Below are 17,864 nucleotides of genomic sequence, written 5' to 3'. Positions count from 1 at the left end.
GTTATATATGGGATGGATCCCCGGGTAGGGCAGTCTCTGGGTGGTTCTTTCTTCTCTCTGAGCTCCAAATTTTGTCTCTGTAACTCCTTCCAGGGGAATTTTGTTTCCCAATCTAAGAAGGAATGAAGCATCCACACTTTGGTCTTCCTTCTTGAGTTTCATGTGTTTTGCAAATTGTATCTTGGGTAGTCTAAGTTTCTGAGTTAATATCCGGTTATCGGTGAGTGCATATCATTGTTTTTAAAAATAGCTGACTAGAGCCGGGCTTGGTGGCTCATGCCTTTAATCCCAGTACTCTGGAGGCAGAGGCAGGTGGACTTTTGAGTTCGAGGCCAGCCTGGTCTACAAAGTGAGTTCCAGGACATCCAGAGCTATACAGAGAAACCCTGTCTTGACCCCTCCCCCCCCCCAAAAAAAAGCTGTCTAGTACTCCATTGTATAAATGTACCACATTTTCTGTATATATTCCTCTGTTGAGGGATATCTGAGTTCTTTCCAGGTTCGGGCTATTATAAATAAGACTGCTATGAACATAGTGGAGTATATGTTCTTATTACAAGTTGGAACATCATCTGGGTATATACCCAGGAGAGGTATTGCGGGATCTTCCAGTAGTACTATGTGCAGTATTCTGAGGAACCGCAAGACTGATTTCCAACTTGCAATCCCACCAACAATGGAGGAGTGTTCTTCTTTTTCCACATCCTGGCCAGCATTTGTTGTCACCTGAATTTTTTATCTTAGTCATGTGAGGTGGAATCTGAGGGTTGTTTTGATTTGCATTTCCCTGATGATTAAGGATGTTAAACATTTTTTCAGGTGCTTCTCAGTCATTCAGTCATTCCTCAGTTGAGAATTCCTTGCTTAGCTCTGTGCCCCATTTTTTAAAGGGGTTATTTGATTTTCTAGAGTCCAGTATTTTGAGTTCTTTGTATATATTGGATATTGGTCCCCCTCTCTGATTTAGGATTGGGAAAGATCCTTTCCCAATCTCTGGTGGCTTTTTTATGTTATTGATGGTATCTTTTGACTTACAGAAGCTTTGAAATTTTATGAAGTCCCATTTATCGATTCTTGATCTTACAAAACAAATCATTGTTCTATTGAGGAATTTTTTTCCCCTGTGCCCTTATCTTTGAGGCTTTTCCCCACTTTCTCCTCTATAAGTTTCAATGTCTCTGGCTTTCTGTGGAGTCCCTTGATCCACTTAGACTTGAGCTTTGTACAAGGAGATAAAAATGGATGGATTCGCATTCTTCTACATGATAACTGCCAGTTGTGCCAGCACCATTTGTTGAAAATGCTGTCTATTTTCCATTGGATAGTTTTAGCCCCCTTGTCAAAAATCAAGTGACCATAGGTGTGTGGGTTCATTTCTGGGTCTTCAATTCTATTGCACTGATCTACCTGTCTGTCACTGTACCAGTACCATGCAGTTCTTACCACAATTGCTCTGTAGTACAGCTTGAGGTCAGGCATAGTGACTCCAAAAGAGGTTCTTTTATTGTTGAGAATATTTTTTGCAATCCTAGGTTTTTTCTTATTCCGCATTAATTTGCAGATTGCCCTTTATAACACTGTGAAGAATTGAGTTGGAATTTTGATAGGGATTGCATTGAGTCTGTAGATTGCTATCACCAAGATGGCCGTTTTTACTATATTGATCCTGCCAATCCATGAGCATGGGAGATCTTTCCATCTTCTGAGATCTTCGATTTCTTTCTTCAGAGACAAATCTTTTACTTCCTTAGTTAGAGTCACACAAAGGTATTTTATATTTTTTGTGACTATTGTGAAGGGTGTTCTTTCCCTAATTTCTTTCTCAGCCTGTTCATCCTTTATGTAGAGAAAGGACACTGATTTGTCTGAGTTAATTTTTTATCCAGCTATTTCACTGAAGCTGTTTATCTGGTTTAGGAGTTCTCTGGTGGAATTTTTTGAGTCACTTATGTATACTGTTATATCATCTGCAAATAGTGATATTATGACTTCTTCCTTTCCAATTTGTATCCCCTTGATCTCCTTTTGTTGTCGAATTCCTCTGGCTAGGACTTGCAGTACTATATTCAATAGGTAGGGAGAAAGTGACCAGCCTTGTCTACTCCCTGATTTTAGTGGGATTGCTTCAACTTTCTCTTCATTTATTTTGATGTTGGCTATTGGTTTGCCATATATTGCTTTTATTATGTTTAGGTATGGGTCTTGAATTCCTGATTTTTCCTAGACTTTTATCATGAGTGTGTGTTGGATTTTGTCAAATGCTTTCTCAGCCTCTAATTAGATGACCATGTGGTTTTTGTCTTTGAGTTTGTTTATATAGTGGATTACATTGATGGATTTCTGTATACTAAACCATTCCTGCATCCCTGCAATGAAGCCGACTTGATTATGATGAATGATCGTTTTGATGTGTTCTTGGATTAGGTTAGCGAGAATATTATTTAATTTTTTATGTAATAAATTTTTTATTAGATATTTTCTTCATTTACATTTTAAATGCTATCCCCAAAGCCCCTTATAACCCCCACACACACTGCTCCCCAACCCACCCACTCGCTCTTCCTGGCCCTGGCATTCCCCTGTAGTGGGGCATATGATCTTCGCAAGAAGAAGGGCCTCTCCTCCCATTGATAGACAGCTACATATGCAACTAGAGACACAGTTCTGGGGGGTACTGCTTAGTTCATATCGTTGCTCCTCCTACATGGTTGCAGACCCCTTTAGCTCCTTGAGTACTTTCTCTAGCTCCTTCATTAGGGGCCCTGTGTTCCTTCTAATAGATGACTGTGAGGATCCACTTCTGTATTTGCCAGGCACTGGCATAGCCTCAAAAGAGACAACAATATCAGGGTCCTGTCAGCAAAATCTTGCTATATGCAATAGTGTCTGGGTTTGGTGATTGTATATAGGATGGATCCCCGGGTGAGGCAGTCTCTGGATGGTCCTTTTTTCCCTCTCAGCTCCAAACTTTGTCTCTGTGACTCCTTCCATGGGTATTTTGTTCCCCATATTTTTGCATTGATATTCATAAGGGAAATTGGTTGAAGTTCTCTTTCTTTGTCGGATCTTTATGTGGTTTAGGTATCAAAAAAATTGTGGCTTCATAGAATGAATTGGGTAGAGTACCTTCTTTTCTATTTTGCAGAATACTTTCAGGAAAATTGGAATTAGGTCTTCTTTTAAGGTCTTAGAGAACTCTGCAGAAAACCCATATGATCCTTGACTTTTTTGTTGTTGTTGTTGTTGGGAGACTATTAATGACTACTTCTATTTCTTTAGGGGCTATGGCACTGTTTAGATCATCAATCTGATCCTGATTTAATTTTGGTACCTGGTATCTGTCTAGAAATTTGTCCATTTCATCCAGATTTTCCAGTTTTGTTGATCCTTTGTAGTAGGATCTGATGATATTTTGGATTTCCTCGTGTTCTGTTGTTATGTCTCACTTTTTATTTCTGATTTTGTTAATTAGGATACTATCCCCGTGCCCTCTTGTTAGTCTGGGTAAGGGTTTATCTATCTTGTTGATTTTCTTAAAGAACCAACTCCTGGTTTGGTTGATTTTTCGAATAGTTCTTTTTATTTCCACATGGTTGATTTTAGCCCTGAGTTTGATTATTTCCTCCGTCTACTCCTCTTGTGTGTATTTGCTTCCTTTTGTTCTAGAGCTTTCAGGTGTGCTGTTAAGCTACTAGTGTATGCTCTCTCTAGTTTCTTTTTGGAGGCACTCAGAGCTATGAGTTTTCCTCTTAGGAATGCTTTCATTGTGTCCCATAAGTTTGGGTATGTTGTGGCTTCATTTTCATTTAACTCTAAAAAGCCTTTAATTTCTTTCTTTATTTCTTCCTTGACCCAAGGTATCATTGAGTAGAGCGTTCTTCAGCTTCCATGTGAATGTTGACTTTCTATTATTTATGTTGTTATTGAAGATCAGCCTTAATCTGTGGTGATATCATAGGATGCATGTGATAATTTCAATGTTTTTGTATCTCTTGAAACCTGTTTTATGACTGATTATGTGGTCAGTTTTGGAGAAGGTACCATGAGGTGCTGAGAAGAAGGTATAACCTTTTGTTTTAGGATAACATGTTCTGTAGATATCTGTTAAATCCATTTGTTTCATAACTTCTGTTAGTTTCAAAGTGTCTCTATTTAGTTTCTGTTTCCAGGATTGTCCAGTGATAAGAGTGGGGTGTTGAAGTCTCCCACTATTATTGTGTGCAGTGCATTGTGTGCTTTGAGCTTTACTAATGTTTCTTTAATTTATGTGGCAGCCCTTGCATTTGGAACATAGATATTCAGAATCGAGAGTTCATCTTAGAAGATTTTACCTTTGATGAGTATGCAGTGCCCCTCCTTGTCTTTTTTGATAAATTTGGGTTGGAAGTCGATTTTATTCGATATTAGAATGGCTGTTCCAGCTTGTTTCTTTGGACCATTTGCTTGGAAAATTGTTTTCCAGCTTTTCACTCTGAGGTATTGTCTGTCTTTTTCCCTGAGGTGGGTTTCCTGTAAGCAGCAAAATGCTGGGTCCTGTTTTTGTGGCCAGTCTGTTAGTCTATGTCTTTTTATTGGGGAATTGAGTCCATTGATATTAAGAGATATTAAGGAGAAGTAATTGTTCCTTCCTGTTATTTTTGTTGTTAGAGTTGGGCTTCTGTTCTTGCGGCTTCTGTTCTTCTGGCTATCTTCTTTTAGGTTTGTTGAAGGATTACTTTCTTGCATTTTCTGGGGTGTAATTTCTGTCCTTTTGTTGGTATTTTTTCTTTATTATCCTTTGAAGGGCTGGATTCATGGAAAGATATTGTGTGAATTGGGTTTTGTCATGGAATACTTTGGTTTCTCCATCTATGGGAATTGAGAGTTTTGCTGGGTATAGTAGCCTGGGCTGGCATTTGTGTTCTCTTAGGGTCTCTTTATAACATCTGTCCAGGATCTTCTGGCTTTCATAGTCTCTGGTGAGAAGTCTGGTGTAATTCTAATAGGTCTGCCTTTATATGTTACTTGACCTTTTTCCCTTACTGCTTTTAGTATTCTGTCTTTATTTAGTATATTTGTTGTTCTGATTATTATGTGTCGGGGGGAATTTCTTTTCTGGTCTAGTCTATTTAGAGCTCTCTAAGCTTCTTGTATGTTCATGGGCATCTCTTTCTTTAGGTTTGGGAATTTTTCTTCTATAATTTTTTGAAGATATTTACTGGCCCTTTAAGTTGAAAATCTTCATTCTCGTCTACTCCTATTATCCGTAGGTTTGATCTTCTCATTGTGTCCTGGATTTTCTAGATGTTTAGAGTCAGTATCTTTTTGCATTTTGCATTTTGTTTGATTGTTGTGTCCATGTTCTCTCTGGAATTTTCTGCACCTGAGATTCTCTCTTCCATCTCTTGTATTTTGTTGCTGATTCTCACATCTATGGTTCCAGATTTCTTTCCTAGGGTTCTATCTCCAGAGTTGTCTCCATTTACATTTCTTCATTGTTTCTACTTCCATTTTTAGATCTTGGATTGTTTTGTTCAATTCCATCACCTGTTTGGTTGTGTTTTCCTGTGATTCTTTTAAGGGATTTTTGTGCTTCCTCCTTAAGGCCTACTACCTGTTTAGCCGTGTCTTCCTGTATTTCTTTAAGTGAGTTATTAATATCCTTCTTAAAGTCCCCTACCAGCATCATGAGATATGATTTTAAATACAAATCTTGCTTTTCGGGTGTTTTGGGGTATCCAGGACTTGCTGTGTTGGGAGTGCTGGGTTCTGATGATGCTGAGTGATCTTGGTTTCTATTAGTAAGATTCTTATGTTTGCCTTTCACCATCTGGTAATCTCTGGTGTTAGTTGTTATAGTTTCTCTGGCTAGAGTTTGTTCCTCCTGTGACTCTGTTAGCCTCTGTCAGCACTCCTGGGAGTCCAGCTCTCTCCTTAGTCTCAGTGGTCAGAGTACTCTCTGCAGGCAAGCTCTCCTCTTGCCAGGAAGGTGCACAGAGGTCTGGAGCTCAGCTCTGCCTCCTGGCTGAAGATTAAGACCAGAAAGGGACCCTGTCCCAGAAGCTGTGTTGCTTCTGCAGTCCATGCACTATCCTGGGCAGACTGGACTCTGAGGGACCCGGGATACAAAATGGCATTCTCACCTGGTCACATAGTCAGAGCCCTCTCTGGAGGCTGATTCTCCTCTGTAGGGAAAAGTGGGCAGAGGTCTAAGTCTCAGTTCTGCCTACTGCCTGAAGATGAAGGCCTGAAAGGGTTCAATTACTTTGTATTTTCTGACTCATTAGTAAAGATAGATGATTTAACCATTGTATTATTTTCATTTTAAGGTAGTGATCCGCCTTTCCTGTTCACATTTAGTATAGTTGCTGAACCTTATAGTTGTTTTTTGAGAATTAAGGCAGTATGTATTGCAGAAGTCAGGTATAATCCTTTCTTTTCATTAGATCTCATGGCCATCAGTTCCACATGAAAGCTATAGTTTGTTTTTTCCCAATACTTCTGACAGCTATCTGAAATTTGATTTTTATTCTAATTGAAATTCTTGAGAGACTAGCATTAACTGGGGATTAGCTTTCCCATTTATGTAAAATATGTAAATATCCCTTGCTCTTTAGGACTAAGAAATTGTAGTAAGAAAACAACCTTACACAAAATAATAATATATAATATCTGTGTTCTAATAACATTTTGTTTATATTCCATTTGCTTATCTTTGAGTTAAACTAATTTCTTATGGCTTTGATGTTATAGAAAACATGTCATTCCAACAATCTCAGGGTCATACAGATGCCCTGGTTAAATTGGTGGATGCAAAAAACAAAAAATAAAACAAAACAAAACCCAGACATGAACATATGCTGGTGACTTGTAGATAGGAGATAGCTAGTAGGCCTGGAAGGGAACTAAGCATTATATACATAGATGAGATTCACAACGAATGAATTGTATTATTAAAAAATTAGAATTTATATCACAACTTAATATTTCATATCTCAGGAAACCCTTAATAAGCCATGTGTGCCCTTTTTTAGATATGTCAATATATTTTTCCTGATAGTTTTCTAAATGTTTTGCGTCTTTTAATTTTTTTTGTTCTTTCTATAATTCAGACTTCTTAAATAATTTTTATATTTACTAATAATTTCAGTCAAAATATTTACGTTTCATTCATACACTCAACACATTTTTATTTATAGTGTAGCAGAAATTCAAGTACACACTTTTTATATGATGCAGAAGGGTACAAACAAAAAATGCTTCTCGTATTTTTTCAGGACTTTCCATGAAGTGTTTTGAATGCTGAAATTAGTTTACTGTGGCCAAGAGTTTTCTCTCAGTCAGGAGGCTATCTTTTCATTTTCTCTCAGTCAGGAGGCATTCTTTACATGAGGCTCCATTTGTCAGTTGTTGCCTTTATTTCCTGAGCAGTACAGTTGTATGCAGAAAGTCCCTCCTGTGCTTCTATTATCGAAAGGTTTTTTTTTTTCTCTAATGGTTGAAAGTTTTAAGTCTTGTTAAGGTGTATGTTCATTTTGAGTTGATGTTTGATGTGAAATGAGGATCTAATGCATATATTTAGTTTTCCAAACACTAGTTCTTGAAGGCATCTGTGTCAAAAACCAGTTGACTATAGGAGCCTAAGCCTTCTTTCTGGGCCTTTTTTTACTCCATTGATCTATGTGTCACAACTTTTTTATATCATGTCTTGTTATTTAATGATAGCTCTTTTAGTATCCTACTGGTTGATTCCATTCTTTGTCATTCCATTGTGTTATTTATACTGCTATTCTTTTTTATTTTTTTTATTGATTCTTTGTGCATGTCACCTCGTACACCACAATCCCACCCATCTCCCCATCCCTCCATATCTGCCCTCTGCCCTTGCAACCTCCAAAAGAAAACAAAACAGGAAATAAAAATTAGAAGAATAAATCTGGCTGTAGTATGTCCCACAGGTTTGCTCAACAGCTTTACTTGCAAATGTTCAGTACAATGAATCACTGATGTGATTCGAGGCCTCTGGCTTCAGCTATATGATCAATATTTGATCCTCATTTGGACTCCTCTCAGATATCCATGAGGTTCGGCCCCTTCATACAGTCCAGCAATTCATAAATGGGATAAATATTAGGGTGAGCCAACTTACAGCCTTGGTTTTTTGTTCAGCTCTCCTGTTTGTGGCAGCTAGCAAAAGGCTGAACTAACTCTACCTCCTCCTGGGCTCAAGCCATCTGGGCCAGCTCTTCAGCACTGTTCCTGCTAGGGATGGGGCCATCTCTCCTGCTCTCACACCCTTTGCCCAGCTCTCCCTTACCAGCAAGGGGTGGGGCCAATTACCCCATGAGGGGGCAACTCTACTGTGCTGCCCAGGTGAGATGCAGGAAGGGGTCTACTTTTCTGAATGTGTGCTGCTATTTATATAGAAACTTTAGCAGAAAATAAGTATCATTCAATGGATGACATGGGAATCCACTCCCTGATAAAGTGATGCTGCTTATTTTTCAAATGCTGCCATATGTACCATAAAAAAATGAAAAACAAGGAGCAATGTATGTGTGTATAGAATATGTATAAGTATATAAGTGTTTCATATAAAATGTTTATATAAAACCATCTATATTGTTTTAAATTTTAACAAAAGTTTATTGGCTTAAGAAATGTCACTCAGTTGAGCACAATCCATAGTGAAGATATGGGGGAAATGTATAAGATGTAGCAATAACTATATTTACTTGTTTTTATAGACTTTTCTTCAAAAGAACTAGAGATCTTCATTTGTTCCTTTTCATCTTCCTGGCTTCAAATGTTTGTTGCAGAAGCAATTTTTAAAAAGCTGTGCTTACAGGGCCCCACTAGTACGTGCACTGAGCCACTCTCTCTTCAGAAAATAGTAAGCTCTGCCCTACTCAGGGGGTTGTTTCTTTGTTTGTTTTGTTTTATTTTTTAAGAAGTTAGTTCATGAGTTCAGTTTTAATTCTTAGTTATTTCTCGTAAGTAGACAAAACACAACTTATAAATCTTCCAACACATTAAGGAGCCGGGGTTTTTTGTTTGTTAGTTTTGTTTTTTGTTTTGATTTTTCTCAAAAATACATTAGTGGGGCACTGGAGAGATGGCTCCATGGTTCAAATCACTTGAAGTTCTTTCAGAGGACCCAATTTCAGATCCTAGAATGTATGGATCTTCTGGCTTCAGGCACAGTAGTGTGCATCTACCCCCTAAACACACACACACACACACACACACACACACACACGTTAAATAAATAAATAATAAAAGTAAATCTTTTAAGGAATAGATTTAATTATTTGGGGGAATAGTATAAAAAAGTAATTTTGACTTTTGTCATAATATATATTTTAAAACCATATCCAAGAATTTGTTGAATTTGATATTTGAAAAGGAAAACTTGGAAAGATGTATCCTACATATATACATGTATATATAAGCTGCATTTGTTCCCACCTCTTTTGTCTTGGTCATGTTAGGTACTAAGTTCTAATGCCCTAGCACTTCTTCAGCAAATGCCAAGTCCATTGTTTATTGTGACACTGGGCAAACTGCTTTGCAACAGGACTGGTGGAAGAGTAGTTTCACTCCTTGTCCCATTTATTCTGGACTTACCTTTCTCTTGAAAACAATCCATTAGCAAAATAGAAATAACAAAATACCTTTTGACTATAAGTCTTTAAGTATAAAATATGTAAGTTGGATGTGAGACTTAATCAAAAGAACTTTCCGAAATGAGTATTAAGACTCAACTGGAAAGTATAATTTTTTCCTAAATGGTATCATCATCTATAAGATATTGACAAAATAATTACATAGATAATTACACAGAACTGGCAGTGTTAATATTTAGTCATGCTTGGAGAAGATCATGTTGCAACCTAGTTATGAAATCAAGAAAATATACCCAGACTTTATAGCAAAATAATGAAGTAATCCCTTTTGCTGTCTTTGTAGTTGTGAATGATATAATATTATTTTGCAACAGATAGATTCCTATTTGCCAATTTTGGGAAAAATGGACATACATGGGGCTGGAAAGATGCAGAGTCCAAAAAAACTCTGCCAGCGGCCTTGCCTAGAGTCTCAAAGAGCATTACTAATGCTGAATGGTGCAAAACGGAAACAAGCAGAAGGTCGGCCAGAGCTCCTGTAAGTAGTGTTGTTGCTGCAGCTGCACTTTGTTTTGGAATATGGTCTTTTTTCTGAAATTCCTGGTGCTTTAGTTTATTTTGGGTATTGTCTACATATGATTGAGAGAAAACTCAATTTTGGACCTATAAATAAATAAGATCAGCACTTTTCTTTTACTGTAATACAATGACCATACTTCCTTCCTACTAAGTGCTTCCTGAAAGAAATGAAACTATTAATAAAGTCTTCATAAGAATGTTGTCTGAAACAGAAAGTTCAACTTTGTTATAGGTAGTATAAATAAGGTTTTAGATGCATATGAGATGCTATACTTTCTGAAAATGAAAGACTTCTTGATTGGGAAATCTGGAGGCCTGCACTCTAATGTAACTTTCAGCTTTATTTCCTCTACAAAATCTGATTTACTTAGTTTCCTCCTTGCCCAGCGTTCTACACTCATTACCTTTTTACTGAGCAGTTGGAGATATAGACTAATAAAGTAAAAATTAATGCATCAAAATTTGTTCTCATGTAGCTGACTTTACTCTAAAGGCTGGAAAGCAGTATGATTGAATGAGTTCAAAGCAGGATACATTTTAAAGGAAGAAAAATACTATCTTATGTATGCTGGCATGACTTACTGAAAAACAAGCTTTTCTTGGTTTTCTTTCTTTTCAGAGAGTTAAACCGTGCTAAATGTTCCTCATCATTGAAAAAATTGAAAAAGAAGTCAGAGGAATTGTCATGTTCCAAGGAGAATTGCCCATCTTTGGTTACAAAGATGAATTTTCATAAAACTAATCTGAAAGGTACCCCAAGTATCTGAACTAACTCATATTAAGTACTTTCTGTCCTTGTAGTCAGTATTTGGAAATCTCACACATTTGCCCTAATGAATGTTTAAACTTAAATATTGAACTAAGTCCAGGAAATAGTTTAATGGATAATGTAATATTTTCTTGAACTCTTCTGTATACAGAAGAAGTGGTCATTTAGTAGCTGATGTAATAGACTAGCCCTGCCTTTCTCACCCTGCCTTTCCAGATGCTGTGAGCTCCCTGAGCCCATTCCAGACCTGCCCTTCTTACTTTGCAATTCCACATCAACCTGTGCTGCTTAGAATCAGTGTCTTCTGATTTGAAAGTATAATTCATTCTTCATCTCTTTTCAGTCATAGACATTTTGTGAACAAAGAATGAGGAGTAGGCTATGTTACATAGCTGTGTTAAGCATATGGGCTCCTTTCTTCTAGGCACTGAGCCCAGACAGAAATGTGTTTGGCTTTTGGTTCTAACTGTACAGCAGCCTAAGTACCTAATGGATTGTATTCCAAGAATAGTGCTGTAATAATTTTCTCTCGCACCCCTTTTACTTAGATGTCTTGTAACCTGAAAATATGTTATCTACAAGGGAGCTCTACTTGGATAAACTAAATTGCTAGGTTTATAAGTTATTCTGTTTATAGAATATATCATATGTATTAACTCATGCTATGGATTAGCTCATGAAAACAGTGACAGCAAAGCTTTTATAATTGTTCCATGGGATAGACATTTATATTATGAGCCCATGAAGCTCAAAATATGAAGACTATTCGATGACAATTCAGATATTCACTTCAAAGATCAGTGTCTCTTTTCTTCGTTTTATTGTTCAGAAGTAAAATGAATATGAATGAATTTAGGCTGAATAGCAGGAGTTGGGAGAGAAAGAAAATTGAGAAATGGGGGAGAACTTTGCATGTAGAATAAATGTTTAGTAGAAGTTGCAGAGATACTCTGTAAAATTGAGTAGTATAAAAATGTGCTACCAGTATTTTATATAACAGGAACAAATAATGCCCATGATGCATTTTGTTTCCTATGTAGTCATTGGTAAGTATTTAGCCATTTTCCTTAGTGTCAAATTATGTCTTATATTTTATTAATCTTAGTTCAAGCAGCAGTTGGAAATTTTGACCAACAGCAATTTATTGCAGTCCTCCATCAAAAACTGTGCCATTCTATGTGCTGCTGCTGTTCAGCTTTAAATGGTACTTAGGGACTCTTCAGCGTGTGTGTGTGTGTGTGTGTGTGTGTGTGTGTGTGTGTGTGTGTGTGTGTGTGTGTGTGTGTGGTGTTTATATTAAGATTCTTACATTTCTCCCTCCGTGCGGCTGTAGCCAAGCCAGACAGCCTATTGAGAAGCAGCAAGCCATCTGTTAATGGATTTGAAGTTCTGAATTGTACTTGAGTATGTAGAGGCACTCGTGCTTAGCTAGAAACATTCATTTGAATTAAGCTATAAATGCTGTATAAGAAAGAGCTATACATTTTAGCGTAGATTCATGAATAAATTTAAGAGAGGGCAGTTGCACTTTAAAACTTTTATTGCTACAAACCAAGTATTTCTGGTGTTGTCTGGTCATCTGGGGTTTGTCTAGCAGGACTGAAGCTTTAACCTTGAACTGGGAGAGACAATGGCTGTGTAGAGCTTCCCTTGTAGAATCATTGCGGAGCTGCTGACAGAGCAGAAGCTCTGGGCTACTGGGCTTCCTCCCACCCCACCTCTCCTTCTTCCTTTTCTTGTTTTTAATTCAAGAGATGTTTAAACCAGTCTGGCATGGGTCCAGACCTTCTAGTTCATGGCCTTTGTTATTTTCTTTAGTTGATATCTTGTCTTCTCTGGAATAATCTATTAATTTTTTATGTCAGGGGAAACAGCTCTGCATAGAGTTTGCATAAAAAACCAAGTGGAGAAATTGATTATCCTTCTGTCTTTGCCAGGAATAGACATCAATGTTAAAGGTAAGATCTCTAAGTCTTTGTGTCCTCCTTCAGCATCGTACAATTTGTTATACAAAATAGTTTTATATCGTATTAAGAAAAATCATTTAACTAAATTTACTAAAAATATTTCTAAAATAGTTACTAGCCAAACTGAAATAATTCACTATGTGATAATTTAGAGCTAATAATATAAAATATTTTAGAAGCAATTTTCTGGTCATATTCCAATATTAATGTTTAAAATTTCTTTTTATTTATTTTCATTTTTAAGTAGAAACATGATTACAGTGGGCTCGTTTTCACCAATGCTGTTTTTCATATATGAAGCTCCTACAGAGTAATAGAGGGGACTTGTGGAATATCAATACTTTGCAACCAACAGTACTTCTGCTGTTTTAAAACTTGCCTTAATTTCTAATTTAGACAATGCTGGCTGGACGCCTTTGCATGAAGCCTGCAACTATGGCAACACGGAGTGTGTCCAGGAAATTCTGCAGCGTTGTCCAGAGGTGGATCTGCTCACTCAAGTGGACGGGGTGACGCCTTTGCATGATGCGCTGTCAAACGGACATGTGGAGATTGGCAAGCTGCTTCTACAGCGTGGGGGTGAGTGCGTTCCTGTTACAGGGCTTTCGGGAAATTATCTAGGTTTTTGATGACTTCCTCAGAGGCAGATAATATTTTATATTGAAAAGTCTGTAAGAAAAGGTGCTTTTATTTTATATAAAATATAATGAGAAAGTAAAGACAAAATGTCTCCTAAATACAGACACCTTGTATTAATTGTTGTAAGCACCATTTTATAATATATATATTGTTAAAACCTATTAACATTCATGTATGAAAGTATATTTTTGCAGTTGAAGCTGTTGGTTTTAAATATTGCTTTAACTTAATGTATATGGTATCTTTGTGAAGTGATAATTTCTGAAAGCTTGTTAATAAGTGGATTGAGTGCTTCTTATGACTACTTCGGTTTTCCATTTTTTATTACATATGTATGTGGTGTGTATATATGTATAACTGGCTAAGCTAATATTATCTTTATATGACATTCCTTTATAGAGTATGGAAAAGATAGCCTAAGATATTTTCATTTATATTTACCATCAACTAAGTTGAAGCTGGATTTTCAGGTCATGTTAAATATAGTACAAGGCTTTTATGAAGAGGATAACTTAAGCTTCATACCCATATACTGCTTTTTCTGATTCATTTTTATCTTCAGCAACTCCCCTTTTAGTAACATTTCTGCATCTGAACTATTACAAAATTTTGCTTCAAAATATTCAGACTAATTTGTGTTTTAAAAACGAAACCCTGATAACTAGCTTGTAATATGAAAAACATAAACATTTGTGTGACTATTGGTTTTGTTTGTGTTAATTTTAACTTAGAATTTGATGTGTTTTATACTGTAAATAACGCATTTCATTCTGCATAAAAACAAAAGGCATATTCTCCATGTGCCCTTTTTTTTTCCCTATGAGTATCTAAGAAAGCCTGGATATATTGCATGATGGCTTAAGAGACTTGGTTATTTATAGTCTTCTCCTGCCCCCTAAAGGCCTAAGTGTGTCTGTTTTACCAACACTGTTTCATAATTGATGTATTTTTAGTTCTTCTACCTTCTCTTTTAAATACTACTAGTTTTATAAACCCAATGTTTTTTTTTCTATTAAGTATTCTGTTTTCTTGTACTCAAAGATTTAATCTGACATGCAAGCCAATATTCATTTCTGTATCAAATAATGTAAATTATATCAGAAGTATTCTTTAATGGATTCGAGCTGATTAGCATAGTGTGATATTAGATCAGCTGTGCTGATTTAGCTAACAGAGTCATATGTGGGTTAGTCTCTGATCTAGGAGAGAAAACTAACTTGTACTTAGGTTTGTCAAGGTGCACTGGCTAAATTACATCTGTGTTGTTTTTGTTGTTGTTTGTACTAGGTTGTTTATTTGTTGACTTATCTAGTCAGATTCTGGGTTTGAACCTTTATATGGTTTGACATTATCACTCTGGCAGCTTTATAATCTCTTCATTTCAAGACTTTCAGTCTTGCTAGCAATAATTTCAAGAGTATATATTGCTAAACTTTACTTCAGGTACTTGTAATGTTTTCCAAACAGAAATAAGAAAAATATTTTTCTTTTGTTTTAAGATGTTAACAAAATAATAGATAATACAACTTTCATTTGAAATTTCTTTTTTCCCCACAAATTATATATATGTAGCCTTTATATTTGTGGTTATAGTCATCATTAAGAGTTTTAGCGCTTAATAATCTATTCTTTCTGACGGTACAATGTGTTATAATGTATCCTACCATACTTTCATATTGCTGCTTACATTTCTGTGAGTGACTGCACAAAGGGTTACAAGCTGTGATTGATAAGAGTAAAGAGCACTTCTATACCTTGTTATGGACGGACCATTGCTTTTCACTTCTTGTGTCATCCTCTAATACTCAGGATGAACTTGAGTCCTGAGCATTTCAGTACTTTGCAAGTACTAACTCTGACTATAGCAGGCTTTTTCAGTTTTGGTTTGGTTTCGGCTTTGGTTTGATAGATCAAGTATTGAGTTCAATTTAGAAAATTAACTTTGAAGTTTTTATGACTCCCTTGCCTTTGTGAACAGTAAACATTAGAAGTATAAAATACAAATTGTACTGTATCTGTGAAGGGTCTTTATAGTTTTCACATTGCCAGGTGGTTAGTCAGTAATGGAAAAGAAACTATTTTTTTCCTAAGGTTCTAATTAATGTGTTTTATTAATTTCTTCTGAGAGTACTGGATTTCTTGTTCTTAATTGGCAGCAGGGAAGGTTTTAAAAACTGTTTTCACTTATCATATAGACTATGTTTTAGCAGAATTCATTAGTCAGTTGAGTAGAATTTTCAGTTTGTAAACCCACCTTTATTGGTCTGTATGGGCAATTACAATATATGTAGGCAGCTAATCAGTAGCAAGTATGATGATAAACAGAATCCTGGAAGGCTTTTATTATACTGAGGTGGGGGAAGAAAGCAGCCGTTAACCTGGCAAAATAAAAGTGTTTTACTCTTAACATTTTACATTTCCTTTTTCACAGGCCCAGAACTTTTACAGCAGAGGAACTCTAAGGGGGAGTTGCCCTTGGATTATGTGCTGTCCCCTAAGGACAAGGAAGAACTATTTGCCATTACAAATATAGACGATACAGTGGACAACTTTCATGCTAAGACACAGAAACATTTTTACCACCAACAGCTTGAATTTGGTTCGTTTTTACTTAGTAGGATGTTGATTAATTTTTGTTCAATATTTGATTTGTCCTCAGAATTTATTCTAGCTTTCAAAGGGTTAGGTCATCTAAATGAGTTGCTTATGGCATGCAATAGTGATACAGAAGCCAGCAATGCACATACTGACTGGTTATTGGATGTTTATGCTAGGAATATAAAGACATTAAAGAAGCTCCCAAGTGTTCTTAAAGAGCTGCCTGAGAATCTAAATGTATGTCCTGGAGTGCATACTGAGGCCTTACTGGTGACACTGAAAATGATGTGTCAGTCAATCACAGAGCTGTCATGATGCCAGAAAGTATGAATCAGATGTCTGAACGTGCAACATGCTTTGTCATTTAGTATATCCATAGCTTATGGAAAAAATATTAATTTCAGTTACTCACTGACAGCAAAGTTTCATAGCACTTATAAAACATCTACAGATCTAAAATATGGGCTCAGGATTTAACTCAGAAACATACAATAAGAAAATGAAGTAGTTTTGTTCGGTATAAATGGTTTCACTGATTTTTAAAAAACAGATTTGTTCTTCAAATATTTATTTATATTATATATATAGAAAATTAATTTAAATATTTTTTCAAGTCAAAATGTCCTTTCCTCTGAGTGCTACAGGTCTGAAAATCATGGCAAGGATATTCATTCAAATGTGCTTCTATATACATGTAAAAGTTGTTTGTTCTTTATATTTAAGATGCATTTGCTTTTTTGTGTTTCTAAAATAAACCTTTCTAGGACTTTAAATTATGTTTCATAGTCTTTAGTTGTTTTAAAAAAAAAAAAACACTCACACCCACACACACCCTTTCTCTGATAAAATCAAATCATATTATATTTTGTTCACTTTGAGTATATATATTTAAATGCCTACTTATGTACACTGAAAATTTTTTTAATTGGGTATTTTATTTGTTTACATTTCAAATGTTATGCCCTTTCCTGGTTTCCCCTCTGCAAACCCCCTATCCCATCCCCCCTTACCCTGCTTCTATGAGGGAGCTCCCCCACCCACCCACACACTCCAGCCTTAGCATTCCTCTACATTAGGGCATCAAGCCTTCACAGGACCAAGAGCCTCTCCTCCCATTGATACCAGATAAGGCCCCTTCAGCTCCTTCAGTCCTTCCCCTAATTCCTCCATTGGGGTCCCTGTGCTCAGTCTGATGGTTGGCTGCAAACATCCACATCTGTATTGGTCAGGATCTGGCAGAGCCTCACAGGAGACAGCTGTATCAGGCTCCTGTCAGCAAGCACTTCTTGGCATCAGCTATAGTATCTGGGTTTGGTGTCTGCATGTGGGATGGATCCCAAGGTGGGGCAGTCTCTGGATGGCCTTTCCTTCAGTCTCTGCTCCACTCTTTGTCCCTGTATTTCCTTTGGACAGGAGCAATTCTGGGTTAAAATTTTGGAGATAGATGGGTGGCCCCATCTGTAGGAAGCCGCCCTCACATTCGCCGTTGCAAGATGGCACTGACATCCTGTGTTCTAAGTGGTAAACAAATAATCTGCGCATGTGCCAAGGGTAGTTTTCCACCCCATGTGCTCTGCCTTCCCCGTGACGACAACTTGGCCGATGGGCTGCAGCCAATCAGGGAGTGGCACGTCCTAGGCGGAGGATAATTCTCCTTAAAAGGGACGGGGTTTCGCCATTCTCTCTCTTGCTCTGGCTCTTGCACTC

At 36.7% G+C, this 17,864-nt stretch overlaps 1 protein-coding gene across 12 annotated transcripts in view; it reads left to right on the top strand.

The window, feature by feature from the left end:
- Slf1 (SMC5-SMC6 complex localization factor 1) overlaps positions 1-16,933 on the top strand; it is a 92,426-nt gene extending 75,493 nt beyond the window's left edge. For 7 of the 12 annotated variants that reach the window (XM_011244453.3, XM_017315352.2, XM_017315351.2 and 4 more), the window contains 6 exons: positions 8,727-8,872; positions 9,980-10,143; positions 10,804-10,934; positions 12,819-12,911; positions 13,317-13,499; positions 15,991-16,930. In XM_011244453.3, coding sequence (XP_011242755.1) covers positions 8,727-8,872; positions 9,980-10,143; positions 10,804-10,934; positions 12,819-12,911; positions 13,317-13,499; positions 15,991-16,472 — 1,199 coding nt within the window. In that variant the 3' untranslated portion in view covers positions 16,473-16,930. Of the gene's footprint in view, positions 1-8,148; positions 8,699-8,726; positions 8,873-9,979; positions 10,144-10,803; positions 10,935-12,818; positions 12,912-13,316; positions 13,500-15,990 lie in introns of those variants that run through there. The other 5 variants (XM_006517035.4, NM_134071.3, XM_017315350.2 and 2 more) reach the window with 2 other exon arrangements.
- Positions 16,934-17,864: the final 931 nt, after the last annotated feature.

The sequence above is a fragment of the Mus musculus genome, chromosome 13 (genome assembly GCF_000001635.26).
Source record: "Mus musculus strain C57BL/6J chromosome 13, GRCm38.p6 C57BL/6J".
NCBI classification, from domain to species: domain Eukaryota; kingdom Metazoa; phylum Chordata; class Mammalia; order Rodentia; family Muridae; genus Mus; species Mus musculus.
This window is presented reverse-complemented; position numbering and strand designations above follow the sequence as displayed.